General features: G+C 45.2%; 1 protein-coding gene across 1 annotated transcript in view; it reads right to left on the minus strand.

Moving 5' to 3' along the window:
* The window catches only part of VPS13D (vacuolar protein sorting 13 homolog D), a 265,234-nt gene that overhangs the window by 222,755 nt on the left and 23,363 nt on the right, over positions 1–19,116 (minus strand). Inside the window, exons 9-16 of the mRNA XM_088455788.1 lie at positions 19,004–19,104; positions 18,369–18,537; positions 16,809–16,910; positions 13,764–13,977; positions 10,116–10,295; positions 8,122–8,252; positions 6,992–7,067; positions 5,489–5,659 (exon numbers count right to left, since the gene is read on the minus strand). Coding sequence (XP_088311914.1) covers positions 5,489–5,659; positions 6,992–7,067; positions 8,122–8,252; positions 10,116–10,295; positions 13,764–13,977; positions 16,809–16,910; positions 18,369–18,537; positions 19,004–19,104 — 1,144 coding nt within the window. The remainder of the gene's footprint in view (positions 1–5,488; positions 5,660–6,991; positions 7,068–8,121; positions 8,253–10,115; positions 10,296–13,763; positions 13,978–16,808; positions 16,911–18,368; positions 18,538–19,003; positions 19,105–19,116) is intronic.

Consider the following 19,116-nt stretch of genomic DNA (forward strand, 5'->3'; position numbering starts at 1 on the left):
AGGTGCAGGCAAGGACCCTGTGCTAGCAGATCCTGCCGTAGAGGAAGTGGAAACAGAGTGTCTATGGAAAGACACTGTAGGCCGGTGAACCCATGTCGCCTGGGCCAGGCCGGGGCTATTAGTATCACCTTCTTACTTGAGCTTTCGAAGCACCCTCGGGAAGAGGGAGATCGGAGGAAAGAGGTATGAGAGACTGAAGTCCCACCTCCCAGCCAGAGCATCCACGAAGGCGGCTGAGGGGTTTCTGGTCCTGGACCCGTACCTGGGGACCTTGTGGTTGTGACGTGAGGCCATGAAGTCTACGTCTGGCAAGCCCCATTTGTCCACCAGGAGTTGAAAGACATCCAGGTGGAGAGCCCACTTAGGAAGTCCACTTCCCAGTTGAGGACTCCAGGGACACTGACGGGATTGCTGGAGATGACCTTTCGGCCCAGACCAGAATGTTTGCCACTTCACGCATGGCTGCCTGACTTCACGTGCCTCCCTGATGTTTGAGGTAGGCTACTGCAGTCACGTTGTCAGGCTGGATCTGGACCGGCCTGCCCTAGAGGAGTTCCTGCGCCTGAGTGAGTGCTCTATACATTGCTCGAAGCTCCAGAATGTTTATGGGCAGGTGACTTTCCTGAATTGTACACCGTCTCTGAAAGGAATGATGACCGATTACCGTGCCCCATCAGAGAAGGCTGGCATCTGTCGTGAGAAGTTCCCAATCTGGAATCCAGAAGGGGCAACCCTTGTCCAGATGGGACGTCTGTAGCCACCATGAGAGGGAAAGCCAAACTTCCAGAGAAAGGAGCATCGTCTGGGACCAGATCAGATGATACTGTCCACTCCACCAGGAGAGAATCAGTTGTTGAAGCGGCCTGGAGTGGAACTGGGCGTACTCCACCATGTCGCAGGTGGACACCATGGACCTGTATTGCTGAGTGAATGGATACCTTCAGATTGAGGAGCAAGCTGCGCACCCGCAAGTGTAGTGTTAAAATCGTGTCTGCTGGCAGAAAGATCCTCTGTATTTCAAAATCTAGGAGTGCCCCCAGATGTATCATCCGTTGTGTCGGAGATAGCAGGATTTTTCCAATTGATGATCCAGCTGTGAGTTTGCAGGCAGTCCACGGTCAGTTGGAGATGGCGTTGTAACACAACCAGTGAGTCTGCCAAGATTAAGAGGTTGTCTAGGTATGGCAGGATTCTAACTCCCTGGCGTCTGAGGTGTGCTGCCATAACTGCCATTATTTTGGTAAATACCCAAGGGGTTGTTGACAGACAAAAGGGCAGTACCCGAAACTGGTAATGTTGCTGCAGGATAGCAAACCGTAGGAACCGCTGGGTTGGAGTAATAGGTACATGTAGGTACTGTATGCATCCTGAATGTCCAGAGAAAAATGAAAATCCCCAGGCTCCATTGCCAGGACAATTGACCGTAAAGTTTCCATGCGGAACTTGGGCACTCTGATAAACCTGTTGAGGGATCTGAGATTCAGAATAGGCTGTTGAGACCCATTCGGTTTCTGAATCAAAAAGAGAGTGGAATAAAGACCAGTTCCTCTCTGAGCCAAAAGCACCGGTATTATCACACCAGAACGCAGCAGGGAGTGAATGGCCTCCTGGAGAGCCAGGGCCTTGATAGGGTCCGATGGAAAACCTGTAAAAAAATTGCTGGGGAAGACACCTCAGGAAGGTGAGGGTATACCCCCACGTCTCGGACCCAAGCGTCTGTTGTTGTTTGACGCCAAGAGTCGGAAAATGGAGGAAGTCGGCCTCCCAGAAGGATGCCCGCCCCTTCTGGCGGACAGTTTGTCGTCAGATTTGGAAGCTGGACGCCTGGCTGCCCAAGACTGCTTGGATCGCGGCTTGGTGGTCTTGTGAAAACTAGACTGCCTGGTAAGGGCCTGTCCTCTTGCCTTACCCTGGGGGCGAAAGGACCGAGAAGAGTCCAGCCTAGGCTTAGGGATCAGAATTTGAGATTGCCACGGTAGCCATAATCTTGTCCAACTCTGCCCTGAACAGCCTGTCTCCAGAGATGGGTAAGGATTCAAGTGCCTTCTTGGATCCTGTGTCTGTTTTCTAGGATTGTAGCCAAAGGACCCTGCGGGTGACTACCGAGGACACAGATGCCTTAGAGGCAAGGAGTCCAGTATTCAATGCAGCTTCTCCCAAATAAGAGGCTGCTTCCTGAATATAGGAGATGTAGGCCAGTTGTCCCCTGGTTGCGTCTGATGGCCGGTCTCTTCCAGTGCCTCTGCCCATCCTTCGATAGCCTTAGCCACCCAGGCCGCAGCCATAACCGGCCTAGTGATAACACCAGAAAGCGAGTAGACTGACTTTCTATCCGTGGCATCCTTAAGGGAGGATGTAGACGGTAAAGGCAGCGTAGAGCTTCTGTCTAAGCGTGCCACATGCAAATCAACAGTGGGAGGGAGGGACTTCTCACTTAGTACCCTCCTTAGTAGGGAGAGGGTAAAAAGACGCTAGTCTTTTTGGGACCTGGAACAGTTTGCCAGGAGTACCCCAAGCTTCTCCCATGAGCTCAGTGAGCTGTTCTGATAGAGGGAATTCAGCCTTAACCACCTTTTGACGTTTAAATATTGGGGTTTTAGGCTTAGGGGCCGGTTCATCATTCTCTATATTCAGGATTGATTTAACCGCCCTCACTACAGCAGGAATATCTACTGTTGATTACGGTGCTCCTCACCCGAGTGCGACTCGGAGATAGAACCTTGTGCATAATCTGCCTCCACAAATAATGCGTCAGAATCCGAAAGCTGAGTAGACAGAGGATTACAGTCCGTCTACGTGCTTTGGTGGCTAATGGTCTGTCCGCCTGTAACCTTTGCTGAGAGGCAGCAGACGTTTGAGCCATATTCCGAACTGAGTGGGCATAACCATCCATCCATGGTGAGTAAATTTATAACATTTAGCACACAGACCATCCTGCATGAAATCCTGAGAGGAAAACAGGATTTGCATGTAACCAGTACAGGGGCCTTAGCCTCCTGTTTATCTTTGCCTTTAGAAGACATAGAAATATCCAGCAAGTAGAACACAATAAGTGTCTAGCTAATAATGCAATGTGACACCCTTCACAAATACAAGTAAATGTTAAGTACTAATGAACCCTTACACACCTGGTAGTTGAGGGTTTGAGAAAGAGCAGCAGGGATAGATATAACTGACAGTCAGAAATTTTAAAGACAGTATATCATAACAGCAGCGCTAGCAGAAGTCACATGCAATGCATATAAATATAATTGGCACTAAATCAACTACTCAAACTTCCAACGGCTGATAGGAATTGTGCGTTGTATAACCTGGCCCCAGGGAGAAGTATACAGGGAGACTGGACCCGAATCTCCTGAGACCTGTAGCTTCAGGAAGCCCTGTTAATGGCTACTGAGCGTCTCTTATAGGAGGTGTGTGAGGAATAGGAGCAGTCCAGAAGCGGGAAAAATCTTGTGAGGGATCGCGCTCTGGGCTGGGGAAGGGGCTGCCGGGGGAGAGCCTACCTCCCCACTGCTGCATCAATGGCCGGGTGCCGCTGGCCTCTACCTGGTCCCCGATGCCGGCTTTTAACCGTCCCGGTGGTCTAGTGGGGGCGCGGACGTACCAGTCGCCCCACTACAGTGTCTTCTGGTGGGTCTCCACAGCCGGAAGGACTGCACAACAAGCGGGGAATCGTCCTCCGTTTGCCTGGCTGCAGCCCTGGGTCCCCAGTGGAGCGGCTACCAAAGCCCCACTGGCGCCCGCCGAAATCATCAGACCACTTACTGGTGTTGCGGCACCGGCGGAGGTAGTTGGAGCAGCGGCACACGCGCCCTTTAGGATGCCTTGCTGCTTGCTCAGATGAAAAGAAAAAGAAAATAACTAATACAATCAAAATCTTGGGACTGCTAAAGTCCCCCTGTTATAGAAGGAACGACTGATCCTGTCCAGCACCAAATGAAAAACTGTCTGCCTGTGGATGGGGGAGGGGGTATATGTGGAGGAGGACCAGGGCATCCTGGGAGCTAAAGCTTAACTGTTTGATGCCCGGATCACTCCAACCACACACACCCCATGGTATACCTGTGGATCCTCTATGGACCCTGAAGAAGACATTTGTATTTGTATATACAAGTCCAGTCATGTCTGGTGAGAGGCATCAGCCCAACAGGATGATATTCCTGTCAATCAATCTTGTCTATCAAAATTAATACATTTACCTGCTGTCTCGCCTGTCTGAGCCTAGTCATTTTTTGGGGGAGGTTTGCTGGTGGTTTTACAGAGGTTTTCAAAACCATCACTGGATAAATCCAAGGTTTCTATTCTATTCCTTCCATGATCTAAATCATGGTGCTTGGATATTCTATTCTATTCTATAGCGTGTTTTCTCAGTGGTCTTAGCAAATCGGTGGGTTGCAAAACCCGCCAGGAATTAGAACAATTTAGCATCTAGAGTTTTACCAAGCAATGATTCAAAATGACATTCACTTGATGTAATCACTATAGAACCCATAACCACAGTGCACCTACAGGACAATATAGAATAATAATAATAATAATACTTTGTTCCTAGTACGCCAGACTTGCAGTTCCATCTCGGTTTGTCATGCTGGGTACACACTTGTCTATATATTGTTCGTTCGATATATATTACGAGTACATCGGAGGGTGTGTACATACTTTATGTCTGTGAATGACGTTGTTCACTAACATATCAGGTTGTCCTGGCAGCACAGCCATCTGCATGTTTGTGACCAGCCGACCAAGCATACGCTGGCTGCAGAGACCGCCGACACGGACATCTCAACTGGGCAGGTAAATTGAAATGCCCACCCCAGTTGTGATGTCAGGCCAGACTCATCGGGCAGCCGATTAGGAAGTGTGTATAGCTTACCAATTGGCAGCTCAGACGGCAGATCAGTCTGCTTACCGATCCGTCATCCTAGTGTGTAGCCAGCATTAGGTCAGATTCATTTCTGTCCCTTTCTAGGTCACCCATGTATTCCTAGGACACAGCAGGGGCAGAACTATGGGAGACAATGGAGGTGCCTGCCGCCGGGCTCCAGGTCTGAAGGGGCACCTCCTCCATTGTCCACAACATATTGAGCCCACTTAGGGCTGTAACTATGTACCAGCAGTGTACCATGACGGCCGCCCAATACATGGCACCCATTCTCGGCACCTGAGAAGCCACAATACACTAGTGGAGAGCACAATGTCAGACCATCAGTTGCTGCCTTCATCTATCTATAGCCTGTCTGCATGCAAATTACTACATTATAGTGCTCACGCTGTGACGGAGGGAGGGGGGGGGCACCTAATTATAACTTGCCTCCGGGCGTCTGGGATGAATTTACGCCACTGGGACACAGACATCAGCTGCTTCACAATACAGACAATACACAGCTAGGTCACATTTATCAGTCTCGCAGGTGTAACATTCACGTTCCATCTTAAATGTGTAAGAAAATGGAAGGTAGGGATACGACAAGTGGTTACACATTACCTGAGCTGTGCACTTTCCCTTTGTAAAAGAAATCTGCCACCTTGGTAATTGCTTGCGGATTATAGATTATATTCAGTGGTCTTGTGCTAACTTCTAGTCGTCTCTCAAAATGACTGTGAACTGGATTTTTCTCATACAACATTTTAAACACAGGGTCATCTCCTGCCGTAGCTGTAAACAATCCCAAATAAAAAAATTATAAAAGGAAAAAACAAACTCATATTAAAGGGGTGGGAGAAAAAAAGATGCAATGCAATTTGTAAAAGGGAACAATATAAAGTACACAGGGCCTGATTCAGAGTTGGGAATAGAGAGAGAATTAGCACTTAACTGTGTGGACAAAGCATGTTGCAATGCAAGGAGTGTAAATACATATATTATTTTACATGTGTGGTAAATACTGGCTGCTTTTACATGTAGCCCACAAATACTGCACAGCTTTATTATTACTCTACACTTTAGATGTCAGTTTGGACACCTCCCTCCCAAATCTAAATCTCTGCACATTTTAAATCTTCCCCACCTGCAGTGCAGCATGGTTTCACCAAGATCATCATTTGAGAGAGATATCTCTCTATTCCCAACTCTGAATCAGGCACACCGTCTCCTGCAGATTTCGCTCTTTAGTTCAGAGACTATGGCCTAAATGTAATAGCCTGCTCTTTGTGGGCACTGACGTGATGTTGGAGTCTGGTTTTGAATCTAGAGGCTTTTGCCTTAGAACTATGAATCTAGCAGCTATCTCGCCAAAATCGCTGGCTAATACATTTGGGCCTGGTGTGTACCCACCTACTGTGCAATCCAGTGCTTATTATGACGTGCACTGCGCGTGTGACACAAAACTAGCCGCACCACATTCCCGCATATTTCTAAGCACCACCCACCACGCTTATTTTACTCTGACAAAACCTGAATGACACCGCAATGCTAACACAATGTCCCACTGATATTTCACTTTACTGAAACAAAGCCAGTAGGAATGGCACAGGGGCATAGTTATAATGGGTGCAGGGTGTGTGCAGGGCACACGGTCCAGGGGGGCCCTGCACCGCACACCTTGCATCCATATTATACTTACCTCTACGGAGTCCCTCGTCGGCGCTGGTGTCAGCAGTGTAAAAACGCCTGGAAAATGGGCGCTGCGGCCATTTTCCCTGAGACCTGCGCTATAGACTCTGGGCACACTCTATCAGTGTGGCGCTGGACGTGCTGCCCTCAGAGCGCTGCCGGCCACCGGACTGAGAGGAGGGAGCCCGTGACGGAGACTGCACATGGGCCCCCTCCTCTCTTGAAACGACCCTGGAACGGCAGAAGCAGATGGGTGTAAATAGCATCGTCCTTAACCGAAGATCATTTCACTTCGAATTTCAATTGTTCGACATTTTGCAAAAGTATTTTGATGTGTAATCTATGCAAAGGATCATGGGAACACAGAGACAATCAGAATACAAACATACAGTCACTGGTAAATGGTTCGTCTGAGAACTGAAAGAGGGAACTTACATTTGCAGGGACTTGGCGTGTCTGCCGTCCCCGCGTGCACGCTGGACGGCGGGGATAAACAGGCCACTTCTTTTTGCTGAAACAGAAGGAGAACGAATGCTGTTAACACTTTGATTGTTGCATTAATACACTACAATTAAGCACATCGTATTTCCTGGGGAAGACAAGAATCAACATTTTCTTATTGATAAAATATTTTTTTGTAAAGTATCTTTTTGTAAAGTATCTTAAAAACAAAATTTTTAAGAAAAAAAAACGTGCTCTTCACCATGCAGCAGTGTAAGATACATTAACACCAGCATAAAGTGTGCAAGCAGATTTTATAAAGTCGCTGTGCACTGCTGTCATTATCCTAAGCTGCCTTATAGAATAAATTATAAGGTTCCCTGAGTGATCCAATACATTCTTTTGGGTGTCACCTTCTTAGGTTTTTTTGGACAAACACTTTGGAGGTTTATTTACTAAAATTAGTTTTTTCAAAGCAACGATTCCCGAAGGCTGGATTTAAAAGGGTAATAGTTTTGCATTCATTACTGTTGCCCTTTTAAATTCAGCCCTTAAATTCGCAGAGATTTGGAGACTTTGAAAAATGAATCTTTAGCAAATATATCCGTGATGTCCAAGTTCTAAATAAACAAAAGTGGTGTCACTTATGGTCTCACCAATGCCAACAACATATTCTAACCATTTATTGAAGACATTACATTTGCTCTAGTTCTTCCATGTTGTGCACAACTGCTATGGTCAATCTTCTATCAATGTGACCACATAAAAGGTATGACGTACAGAATCCCTCACAAAAGGTACTTATAGAAGCCACTTTACACCACCAGACGGGTTTGCCTGAAGATATTTGCTTTAGAGGCTACTGACTGACTGCTTCACTGCTGTTGGATTCACCAAATCCTAGAAGACGCGTTTCGCCATTAGATCTGCTGCAAAGGGGAGTGGTGCTGTTTAGCCCCATCTACCAATCAGATCATCTCTAAACTGAATTAATGACTGTGTAAATCTGTAGAATTGTGTAAGCATAAAATTCACCCCTTATTTATGGACACTAGAAAGGAGGAGAAGGTGCTAGATGCATGTTTAACAGCTTCCTCCAGAAAGACAAACACCAAATTACCTACAGCATTAGGGTAGACCAAATCAGGAAAAATAGTCCCTTGTGTGGCCAGATCTCTGAGGAATAATCCGCCCAGCTGAACCAACAATAGGGAGGAATCTGTACGAGGCAAAGACTCCACTCTCACCGTCATCCCTGAAATAATAAAACACAAAGCATCACAAAAACCTTTTCACTTAATAGAGAAAGGAATACATGTTTATCTTACAAAGTACATTCAGATTTTTCCAAAGAACGTTTCAAAAACAATGGGATGCTGATCAGCAATTTATACTATACATCAGCTTTAACGCCAGAGTACCCCCACAGTACCAGCCACTACGTTACAGCAGTGCCCCCTCCCCAGAGATTGCTCGGTCCAGCCAGGCTCTGTGCTTGTTCTCACAGTCGCTGCTATAAACTGGATTGTGTGATTTATTTATTTTTTTCCAGTGGAAGAACCAATGAGAAGCCACAATCATGGACATCGCTGCTTCTCAGTAGTCCTCTCACTCACTCCCCATTTTAGCCATCTTAAAGTGGTAAACAAAAATGTTTACCAACTTCAACAGGGAAAAAAAAAAAATATCCAAAAATAAAAAAAAAGTGTCAAAAGTGAATAGGATTTACACTAGATACCCAAAAATCGACATTTGGTAAATTCCAACATGACTGTTGCTACTATTTGGTAAACATAACGTAAATATTGGTCACCCTTTAGTGAGATCTGTAGCCATGGAAACAGCCAATTAATTTTTTTGTAGTAATGACTAAAGGGGCCCATACATCTGCGACTGATTGCCGCAATTCCTGTTCTGATGACGGCAGGCTCAGGGGATCGGACAAATTCAACCATAAAAAGGTCAGAATGGGCGATTCGGGGGAATTTTAACATTCTGCGTCTCCCTGTACCGGTGATGGATTGCCAATCATCAGTCGGCATAGGGGAATCGCCACTCTGATGTACGGCCCGTATAATATACTAACTAAATGGCCAAAATTACAGTGTGCAATGCACGAGGAAAGCAAGTACTTCCTCCTACACACACACACACACACACACACACACACGTGGTCTTGCCTATGTGTTACAAACTCACATCACTCACTTTGAAGGGAGTAAAAGCCATACAGGTAATATACTATCTTTGTCATTAAACAAGGACATAAAATATACTCTCCAATGCTAAACTGTCCCCTTCTGGCATTTGATCATATGCATAATGAGCCAACTAGTACCGTTACATAGAACTTTATATCATTGTTGGCAATTGAGCATGATGATGGTGAATTTAGCTACATTATATAACACTAGCTGGGATACCTGGCGTTGCCTGGGTTGAAGACTGGACCCTGAAGTACACCTGCAACCTTCATTTTTTTGCACTGTCCTCGCCTATAACCTGGATCTCTATGCAAATTAGCAGTAAATGACAGTGCAGGCAGCGTATTCTCATACCGTTTGGAATCAGTACAGCTTCCAAAATCAGTGGAGAACAGAGGGGGTGATTCAGCTGTGAGCGGATATGCTATCGCAGCTACTAACATGTCAGCATGTGCGATAGCTGTAGCATGGTAATGCAGCAGGAGGCGTCACACCTTCTTCATACATTACTGATCCGAGCTGTGTCTGAGAACGCAGCATCAGATCACTTGCGATCCCTTCGGCCGGCTGAGTGACCATGAGGTCACACAAGCCGGCTGCCGCACAGATGAGTAAAAGAAGCCAAGAAATCTCTCCCTCAGCTGACAGAGAACCTGGGCACTCCACTCCACTCCACGGGCGGTGACACGTCTCCGTATTGTGAATAGGCTGCCACAAATCCATCTCATCAACAACATTACATAGAACTAAAAACACAGATGCCAATAATAAAAAGGTGCAAAACAGAGAAGCCTAAATTTTTAAATTTCGTTATTAAATCCACTATTAGTTTGAAAAAGAAAACAAACACCACTGCTGATGACATGTGTGTTGACTATAGGAGAGTGGGAAAATAGTTTGTGAATATGAAATACCTGAGAATTCCAGTTGCATGAAGGCCGTCTCTCTGGGCGCAGAGCTGCTGTTCTCCTTGTGTAGAAGGGTAATTGTGCCGCCCTCCAGCTGGAAGTTGAGCTTGGCAAACACGTGATCTCTTTTAGTGAATGTATTCAAGTTTGCGGTGTTAGAGGTAGGATCAAACATCTCATCAGTTCCTTCATGGCAAAGAGAAACAATGGGGTAATTCTAAATTTCATCATTAAAGTAACTATTTTGTTTAAATTAAGCTGGAGATCAAGAACCCCCCTGTGGCAGTCTATAAATATCAACTTTTAAACAACCATAATTACTTGAATAATTGATAAACCATATAATACAAGAAAAAGTACATATCAAGCCAATATACTTTCGTCTATATATTACCAGTCTAGTGCCCTCCAATGGATTGAGAGTAAAGTATATAACCTGTATATTATGCCATTTGCGCTACCTTCCCATTAGGAGACACTAGAACCTGAGGATGTCCTGAAGCTGCCCCGTTGGGAGGGTACACTCACAGATTTACTGTGTACAACACCTTACGCAGCAAACCTTGCACCATTAGTCGCAAACACATTGAATTTGTACAACTTGGTAAAAATATGGACTGGAGCACCAGGGTTGGACTGGCCCACAAGGCTACAGGGGAAATCCCCGGTGGGCCCTACTGCCCACCTCTTCTGTTGTCAGGTTTCAGACAGTGCACTCAAATACATTGTTACTCTATTCCAGAGTCAGCTAGTTAGATAGAGCAGGAACATGGATGAACAGACCATGCAGTGTAGTATCCATGGTGTCTACAGACAATTGTCCTCTATAATGGTTAGCCAAGCATCTGTGGTGACTGGCCACACCCTTTAAGCATGGGTCCCTACAGTCCCCTGTCCGACACTGCACAGCACCGTAGGACATCGCCTACCATGCATTCACTGATCTAGTTGAATGGCCCTTCAGGAACTGGTCCTTATCGCAATGCAAGCATTGGCGAATCACAGCCGTGAGCCATCAAATAATCCTTTCTTTTGACCCAGACCAACCACTTTTACAGGGGTACATAAAGAACCGGAAGATCATCAGTCTTTCTGATATCAAATGTCCTTGTGCCATAGATCTTCAAGGTCCTAACAACATCCAAGACATAAAGAGGTCACTCTTCCTCCATAGATGGATCCTGACCTACTGCAGTATTGGAATTACAATGTCTTGATTTAGATAAAATATGGAACTGCCTAGGAAGGAGGACAGCATAATTTTCATATAAAAGCAAGAATGGGTTTGTGCTCTGACACCCTGAAGGTCATGGAAATAGCCAAAAGAAATACTGTTTTCCCAAGTGAGAAACCTTAAGTCCAGTGATTCAAGAGGTTCAAAAAGATTTTTGTAATGCCTTCAAAACTGAATTCAAGTCCGGACAGACTAGCTAACGACTGAATGGTGGTTGCAAATGCTCCACACCACCAAAATAATAAGTGCTACTCTCTTATGGAGAAATAGACCTAAACCATCCTGCAAAAACGAGCTAACTGGTACGTACTGTAGCTGGAACCTTCTTCCGCTCACCACAGGGGGCATAATTCCTCCAAGACCACACTGTTGCAGAACCCCTTATTCCTTAGGATCACAATTAAAATCAACCATGCTAATCCAGGCAAAGGGACCACTGTACAGGCTGGAGGACATGAATGTTAATGTAATCCGCCTCCCAGATTTCTACACCCGCACTGATCATTCTAAATATTGCCAGAACACCTCGCCCTGCCCGGCACATGGTCATGCGGACCTAGCAAATAATGCAGGCCATTTATTTACAAATACGCACAAACCCACTTCCCAAATTATTTTGAAACTGGAACCAGGTGTCTTTGGTTAGAAGCCAGCAAGTGTGTAATTAGTGCTACGGCTAAATGTAATAGGATGTGAGTAGTAAATAAATGCGAGTTTAGCGCTAAACTCACATTTTTCTACAACTCTGACATGTAATAGGGTGCGAGAACATGCATCTAGCATGTTTCTCGCATTACCTTAACTCGCAATAGCCAAACTCGCATCCAGACGTTTCCCATGGAAAACATACAACTCGGCCAATGTACTAGAGTGCGATGTGTAATAAAATAAAACAACCGATGTGTGTGTTCTGTCTTTTTTTAAAATATTTATTTTGCAGGTGAACTAGAGGTACCAGCAGGCCCTTAATCCCCCGCATGCTGGTACTTGTGGTTCTCCAAATACCAGCCTGCGGGGGAGGCTTGTTGGGACCTCTCGTTCTGCTGTAAAGGACAAAATTATTATAACGCTCTTTCTTTCACAATCAACTCGGCACCCACCGCCGAGGGATGCCAGAGATAGCCATAGACTATCAGCCCAGGCCTTGGGTGCCCTGGAGAGGGGGAACCCCTTTAATGGGTGGTCCCCACCTCCCCAGGGTTTCCCGGCCTGGGCTGACCAGCATATTTCCACAATCAGGACTGACCAAAGCATAATGAGCCTGACAGATCTCCCGATTTTCCGGCGCATGCGTCAAACTGAAAATGGGGACTGCCTGATGCGTCAGCCGTACCAAATAGCTCCATCTGTGTCGCATCTCTAGCAGACTAAGCCCAGCGTGACATAGGGGTAACTGGGACAACTGCGTCTCGTGGGAGTGTCGTGGACGTGAAGTTCAACCTCCATGCTCAGTTGAGTCTAGACACAGCTCGGACACCTGTTTCTGATGGATCTTTTGCACCCAGCATGGGGTAGGTGCAGATCCTAAAAATAATGACCGCAGCTGCGACAAGGACAGAAAAACAGTGGAAATAACGACTTGGATCCATGCAGACGAGCAGACTCTAGCATAGATGGGGGGGATACTCACATTAGCATATCATAGTAAGTAGGCTACCGCGGCTGGAAAAAAAATAGTCAGCGAAGGGGTCAGACTCAGAATCAGCATCAACATGTAACCAAGCAATAAAGAATGCACCAGTCAGCCTCAGTGATGTATTCACACAACAGCCAATCACAAGCAGTTCGCTAACGCTGGTGGCAAACACCATCATCATGGAATATTTGCACCTTCCTCGGGTCTATTAGAGAATTCCTCTAGTGCACATTGCTCACCCTCAGAGTCCAAGACGGTGCCTGCTGTTGGTAGAGATGATGTTTCTCCAGCAGAGCTTCTGACTGAAGCCCTGCACAAAGTGGATGGAAGGGTCAAAAAAATCTTTTAAAAAGATTTTTTACTGCCCATCTAACTCCAATCTACAAGTTACTGGCGACATTTATAATGAGTCTTCAGAGGCCTATAACATGCCCACCTACGTTGTGTGGAATTACGCAACTTCCGTTCTAAAGCCACCTAGACCAGTCATTACCCACTGACTTTTATATTCTTACCCTCTCTGCTTCCTTTTATAGTACGCGCCCATACTATCTGCTCACATTTATTATGAAATATACTGTGCAAACATCATTTTAAAACAATTGCTATGTCCAGCAAACAAGACCGACATGGACCAAAGCACTAGAACAATATGAAGCCTCCTACCTAGAATGCTACATTAGTCTTCCAGCTACCACCAATCTCTATGAACACTATTCAACCTTCTTTGATCCTAAAGAAAGAGCAGTACATTCATTTTAGAAGGAATTGTCAGGAGACTCACCCAAGATATCCTCTGGATTCCAAGACTTTTCTTCCTGTCGCTGATCTTGAGTTAACCTCTCTAGATCTTCACTTGCTTCCTGGGGATTCCCATACCATCCTCCCCAGCCCGGAAACCAGGACTGGAGGTACTGCAGCATTCCAGTGCTCTGGCTTCCTGTGGGGCTCGGCACCGGGGACCCGCTAGCAGGATCCGACATTGGTTCCCTCAGACTCTACACAGGGAAAACAAAGTTCTTTAGTGATGACAAGTAAATCTGAGCGGCAACATAATCAAGTCATAGAATCAACATGGTTAAAGATTAAAAAAACATAGGGCCGTATTCAATATTGCTGGTGATAATATACAATACTTAAAACACACATTCAAATTTATTTTTTTTTTCGACAAAAATTTGCACGGTCGTTTTTCGACAAAGTACGCAACTTACAAAACATTTTTGTGGTAATTTATCATTAGGGGGGGGTGTCCAAAGGGTTCTGAAAGAAATCCCCACAATTTAGGCCGATATTATCGCTGCTAATTGAATACGGCCAATAAACGGAATTACATCCATATCTTTTATTTAATTTTTTTTTTCATCTCTTTAGATTTTTATTTTTAATAACTTATGGTATAAATAAATCTTAAGCTGGGTACACACTAGACGACTTTTTGAACGATTTGTCGTTTTCCGACAGATCGGAACGACTAATCGTTCAAATTGTCCAGTGTGTATGTACTGTGTCGTAGACCGTCGCATCCTCAGATCTGCCGTAAATGCTGCTCAATCTGAGGATGTGACTGACGACCACATGCATTTGGATGCCGCGGAGGAACGAAATATTGAGCGGTCGTTCACCAGATTCTGTGGTGCGTAGGGACAGCACGATATGTCGTTCATCGCATCTTCGGTCGGCCGGGTAGACAGGTCGTCTAGCGTGTACCCGGCTTAAGATATACTTCATTACAAAGGACCTTGACAGACAACAAACCTTTATTATTTCTATACTAAAGGGGATTATTTCATCATTCACTTCGATCCCTGACTATTGAGCTTACAATGTTAGCGCTCTTCCACTCAAGCACACATTAAAGCCTTTTTTTTTTAATCAGCCAATTAACTAATCAGTATGCTTTTGTAATTTTGTAATAACTAAGAGCTGCCCTAGCCTTACTAAAGGTGGTCATACATTGCATGATATACGTGCCGATCTGTCGGATCGGCACGATATAGGTGCTATATCATGCCGTGTATGGGCACAATATCGTACCCGATATCGTGCTGCGCGCTCACGCGGGATCGTAAATCGCATCCCCAGATCTTCCCGCTGGTTCATATGATCTGGATGCGATGTACGACCCCATTCAGATGGTGGAGGGGGGGAGCCGGCATATCTTGCGGTCAGCAGGGACCACGCGATTGTCAGCAGGGACAGCACGATCTGTCTGCCGGCGGATCAGCAGTCGCCCTACACGGAGCATCGCACCATGTATGGCCATAATACCTCTCAATGCTGTGATGCAGCTGATACATCTAAATGCTTTATTTCAACAATAAGACAACAAAAAGGAAACAACAACAAAAAAACAATTACATGAAAAAACTGATTTAGGAGAAGCAAATTATTATTGGCTAACGAATTTGTTTAACACACATGAAAGGCAGGGGTAGCAGAAGTCGGTGAGCTTTGGCGTAATTTTTTGGAGTAACTATCTCGCTTTCTGTACATAGGCACCTACTTTAAAACTGGGAGATTTTATAATACTTACGTTGCACATTACTATAAAATACCCATACACACTAACAGAACTGTGCCATAAGGTGACCAAATCAATATGAAAAATGGTAGAAAAGTTCTGAAACTTTGATGAGCTATTATACATATGTCAACAATTTTTTTTATTAAGAAAAATATGTCTGCTGTTATGTGACCCTAAAGGAAAAAAATGGAAGAAAGGTAACAGTAAAAAGAGGCACAAAGACAATATGTAAAAGCCAAGGTTATTATAGGGCATAAAGGCTGCACATGATAGAGGAAGTGGAGGACTCGAGGCTTTATTTATGGGATTATTCAGGCTAAACCAACTATATAGGCAAAAGGTTAGTTCTTAAGGCCTTCATCAGTCTCAAACATACAAGCAATGCTTTCCTTATATTATTATTATTGCCATTAAAAGTATACTGTAAATCATTTACCTATATTAATGTCCACATCTAGCTGAAAACATACTGGACCTGATTCTAATTTGATTGCGGGTACGTATGTCTATACATTTGCAATGCAAATGAACTGCAGATGAAATGCTAAAGTGACTATATGTACATCTGTCACCTCTACCGTCACTGGTCTGACTAATATTGTCACTTACACCAAGCTACCCCATACTGGGTGCAAGAGACCTGCCTGAAATAGCTGTCCCTCCGTATATGGTGTTATGCGGGGCATACATGGTGCGGTAAAGCAGCCGATCCAACGAATTGGTACGATTTGGCTGCTATATCGCACAGTGTATTGGCCTGACGTCGGACCGAGCGCGCACCCGTGGGGTCGTACATCGCACCCCCTGATCTTATTGCAGGATCAGTTGATGCGATGTGCGATCCCATGCAGCGCTACACAGGTAGGGGAGAGGGAGCCGGCATATCAGGCGTTCAGGCACCCAATCGCACCGTGTGTGGGGACTGCCCGATATGTCGGACGTCGGATCCCCCGTCGCATTGCATGGTGTCATCGCACCGTGTATGCCCCGCTTAACTCTGGCAACACGTCCACAATACTCCCACGTTGTCTCACATGCGTACCCTCCAGATGACACCCAGAAACACTGACGGCACTGACGGAGAGAAGCAGCTAAGATCTGTCTGATACAGAATTGTCTGGACGAAGGTGTAAATGTTTTCTACAGAGCATTTGCACTTTGCTATAGCTCGCTAGTTGCAGGCACGTGGTCCTGTCTGGGACTTAGAATCGGGGCCATGGTGGTGCTAACCGCCCATGCTGGACACCTTTACTTCCTCATAGCAATAGTACAGCAGAAGATCCGACCCCCACGGTCTCTAACCTCTGCCAGTTCATGCTGCTTTCTCAACCGGTCATGCACTTGCTGCTGTAGAATTTTTAATTCTTCAAAGGACTGTTCTTCCTCAATCCGGTCCAGCTGCAGCTAAAAAAGTGCGATTCCAAGATTGTTAACCATGTGTGTACATAACGTCAAGGAGAAAGCGGCTTATTGTGTAATTGTAATGTACACTATGTAGACAAAAGTGATTGGACACTGACAGCAAATAGTTCAACAAGATTTTATTGACATCAGTACTTTGTAGGTCCACCACGGGCAGTGATTACTGCACACTCCCTTCTTGGCAAACTGTCTACAAGTTCCTGGACAACAGCAGACGGTATGTGTTGCCATTCCACCTTAAGGAGGACCACTTGGCCTAGAGCACACCCGTCAAATCTGGCCAGTTCATCTGGGTTACCGAATTTTCCGTATACCAGTCCAGCGTTGGTCTGGAAACATGACAGGTGGCATTGTCATCCCGATATAAACTTTTGTTGCTTCCATAGAACTGCCACAATGTAGGGAGCACAGAGTTATCAAGAACATCTCTATACTTCTCAGAGTTCATGTGACCATGCGTTACAACCGCTGCCGGAGCATACCATTTTGCTTGCGCAGGGGTGTCCATTCACCTTTGTCTACATGCTGTATGTTCCATGTCTGCATCAAACATGGCAAGTGACTATTCCACAAGTCTGGTTGGACCTCACAAATATAAATACAGACAACAGATATTTACTGTAACACTTAAAACAGTTGTAGATGATCCCACATACTTGTCCTATATCTATTTGGATCTAAAGTATTGTAAAACGGAAAAAAACGAATAGTATCTTTTATAGTGCAAACTAAAGAAAAAAGTACTTCGTGACAGTGAAATATCTCACAAAGTTATGGTGAGTACAAACTATACAGATAAATCTGCAGATGATGGTTGTTGGTACACACCGAACAACCAAAATCTGTCTCTGCCCGCAGGTCCCGGCAACCAGGGGGCATGTCCCGGTGGGCGTGTCCCACCCTCCTCGTGGCTGCCGCTGTGTGTGTACGGGTGGTCTGCAGACATATCTGTCAATCGGCTGTGCAGCACAGCCAATGAGATATGTCGGTGAACGCCGACGTTTACCGACATATCGCGGGTACACACTGCCCGACGGGCAGCAGAAGCATTGGCCGATCAATTGATCGGCCAATGTATCTGTCAGTGTGTACCCAGCTTAAAGATGATAGTAATCAGAGTTTATTTTAAATCCAGATACTCACATAGCTATCTTTATTGTATAGACTGCTGTTTGATGGTTTATCTAAATTATTACATTGTATTTACATATTCAACTAAATCAAAGATTTTTTAAATCGGTCCTTAGACCCCAAACAGGTCATGTTTTCCAGGTCTCCTCGCAGAATAACAAGTGAAATAATTAGCTTCACCTGTGGGTATTTTAAAACCTGTCAGTGAGTAATGAATACACCTGTGCACCGGCTAGGCGCCTTGGAAAACTGTTTGGGGTCCTGAGGACAGAGTTTGAGAACCACTAAACTTGAGGACAAACAATCTACCTCATCTTCAACAGATAATGGAATTCCTTGCAGATGATGATAGCGTTTATCACAATAAAACACTGCGTCACGAGCTCGGTGCAGCAGAAACTCCAGAGTTAGACGGCGCCTCTGCTCTCGGATCTCGCAGAGGTTTGCATTCAGCGCGAAAAGCCACCATTCCCTGCAGCTGTTATAGGATTGATAAAATGAGAATGCACTTACAGCATGTCCTGTTTTCCAAAGCGTAAAAATGGTGGAGTGTGGCCCTCCAGCTGTTGGACAAATACAAATCTTAACATAGAAGCAAGATTTAAAAGGCAAATTTGAGAATGTTATAACACAGTGTACCAAAATGGCTAGTAGCAATGGCTTTCAGGTGCGATGATCAGTCATTCTCACTGTACTGGGGCCATGTGATCCGGCTGTCAGCACAATACCACCAGATTCGGCCAAAGTGACCACATATGTACAGAAGCCTCATTGGCCATAGGTCCAGTCCCCAGATGCTCAGTTAGAGAGAACAGATTTGCCATATAAAGGCAGCTTTGGCAAACCCATCAGCGTAGTTGGCATGAATGCTAAAATTTGTAGTTAAACAGCAGAAGGAAGGCCGACTTGCTCACGTCATGCTATTTTCTTGCTCATTTACTTACTTATTTGATACTGGAAACTTTGGTTTCCATTTTCTGTACTTCATCTGTCTCTCTTTTCTGTCAAACTCATCAACAAATTCAACAACTTGCTGATATTGTGCCTAAAGGTGAAA

The sequence above is a fragment of the Taudactylus pleione genome, unplaced genomic scaffold (assembly GCF_031769625.1).
Source record: "Taudactylus pleione unplaced genomic scaffold, aTauple2 ptg000671l, whole genome shotgun sequence".
Taxonomy (NCBI): Eukaryota; Metazoa; Chordata; class Amphibia; order Anura; family Myobatrachidae; genus Taudactylus; species Taudactylus pleione.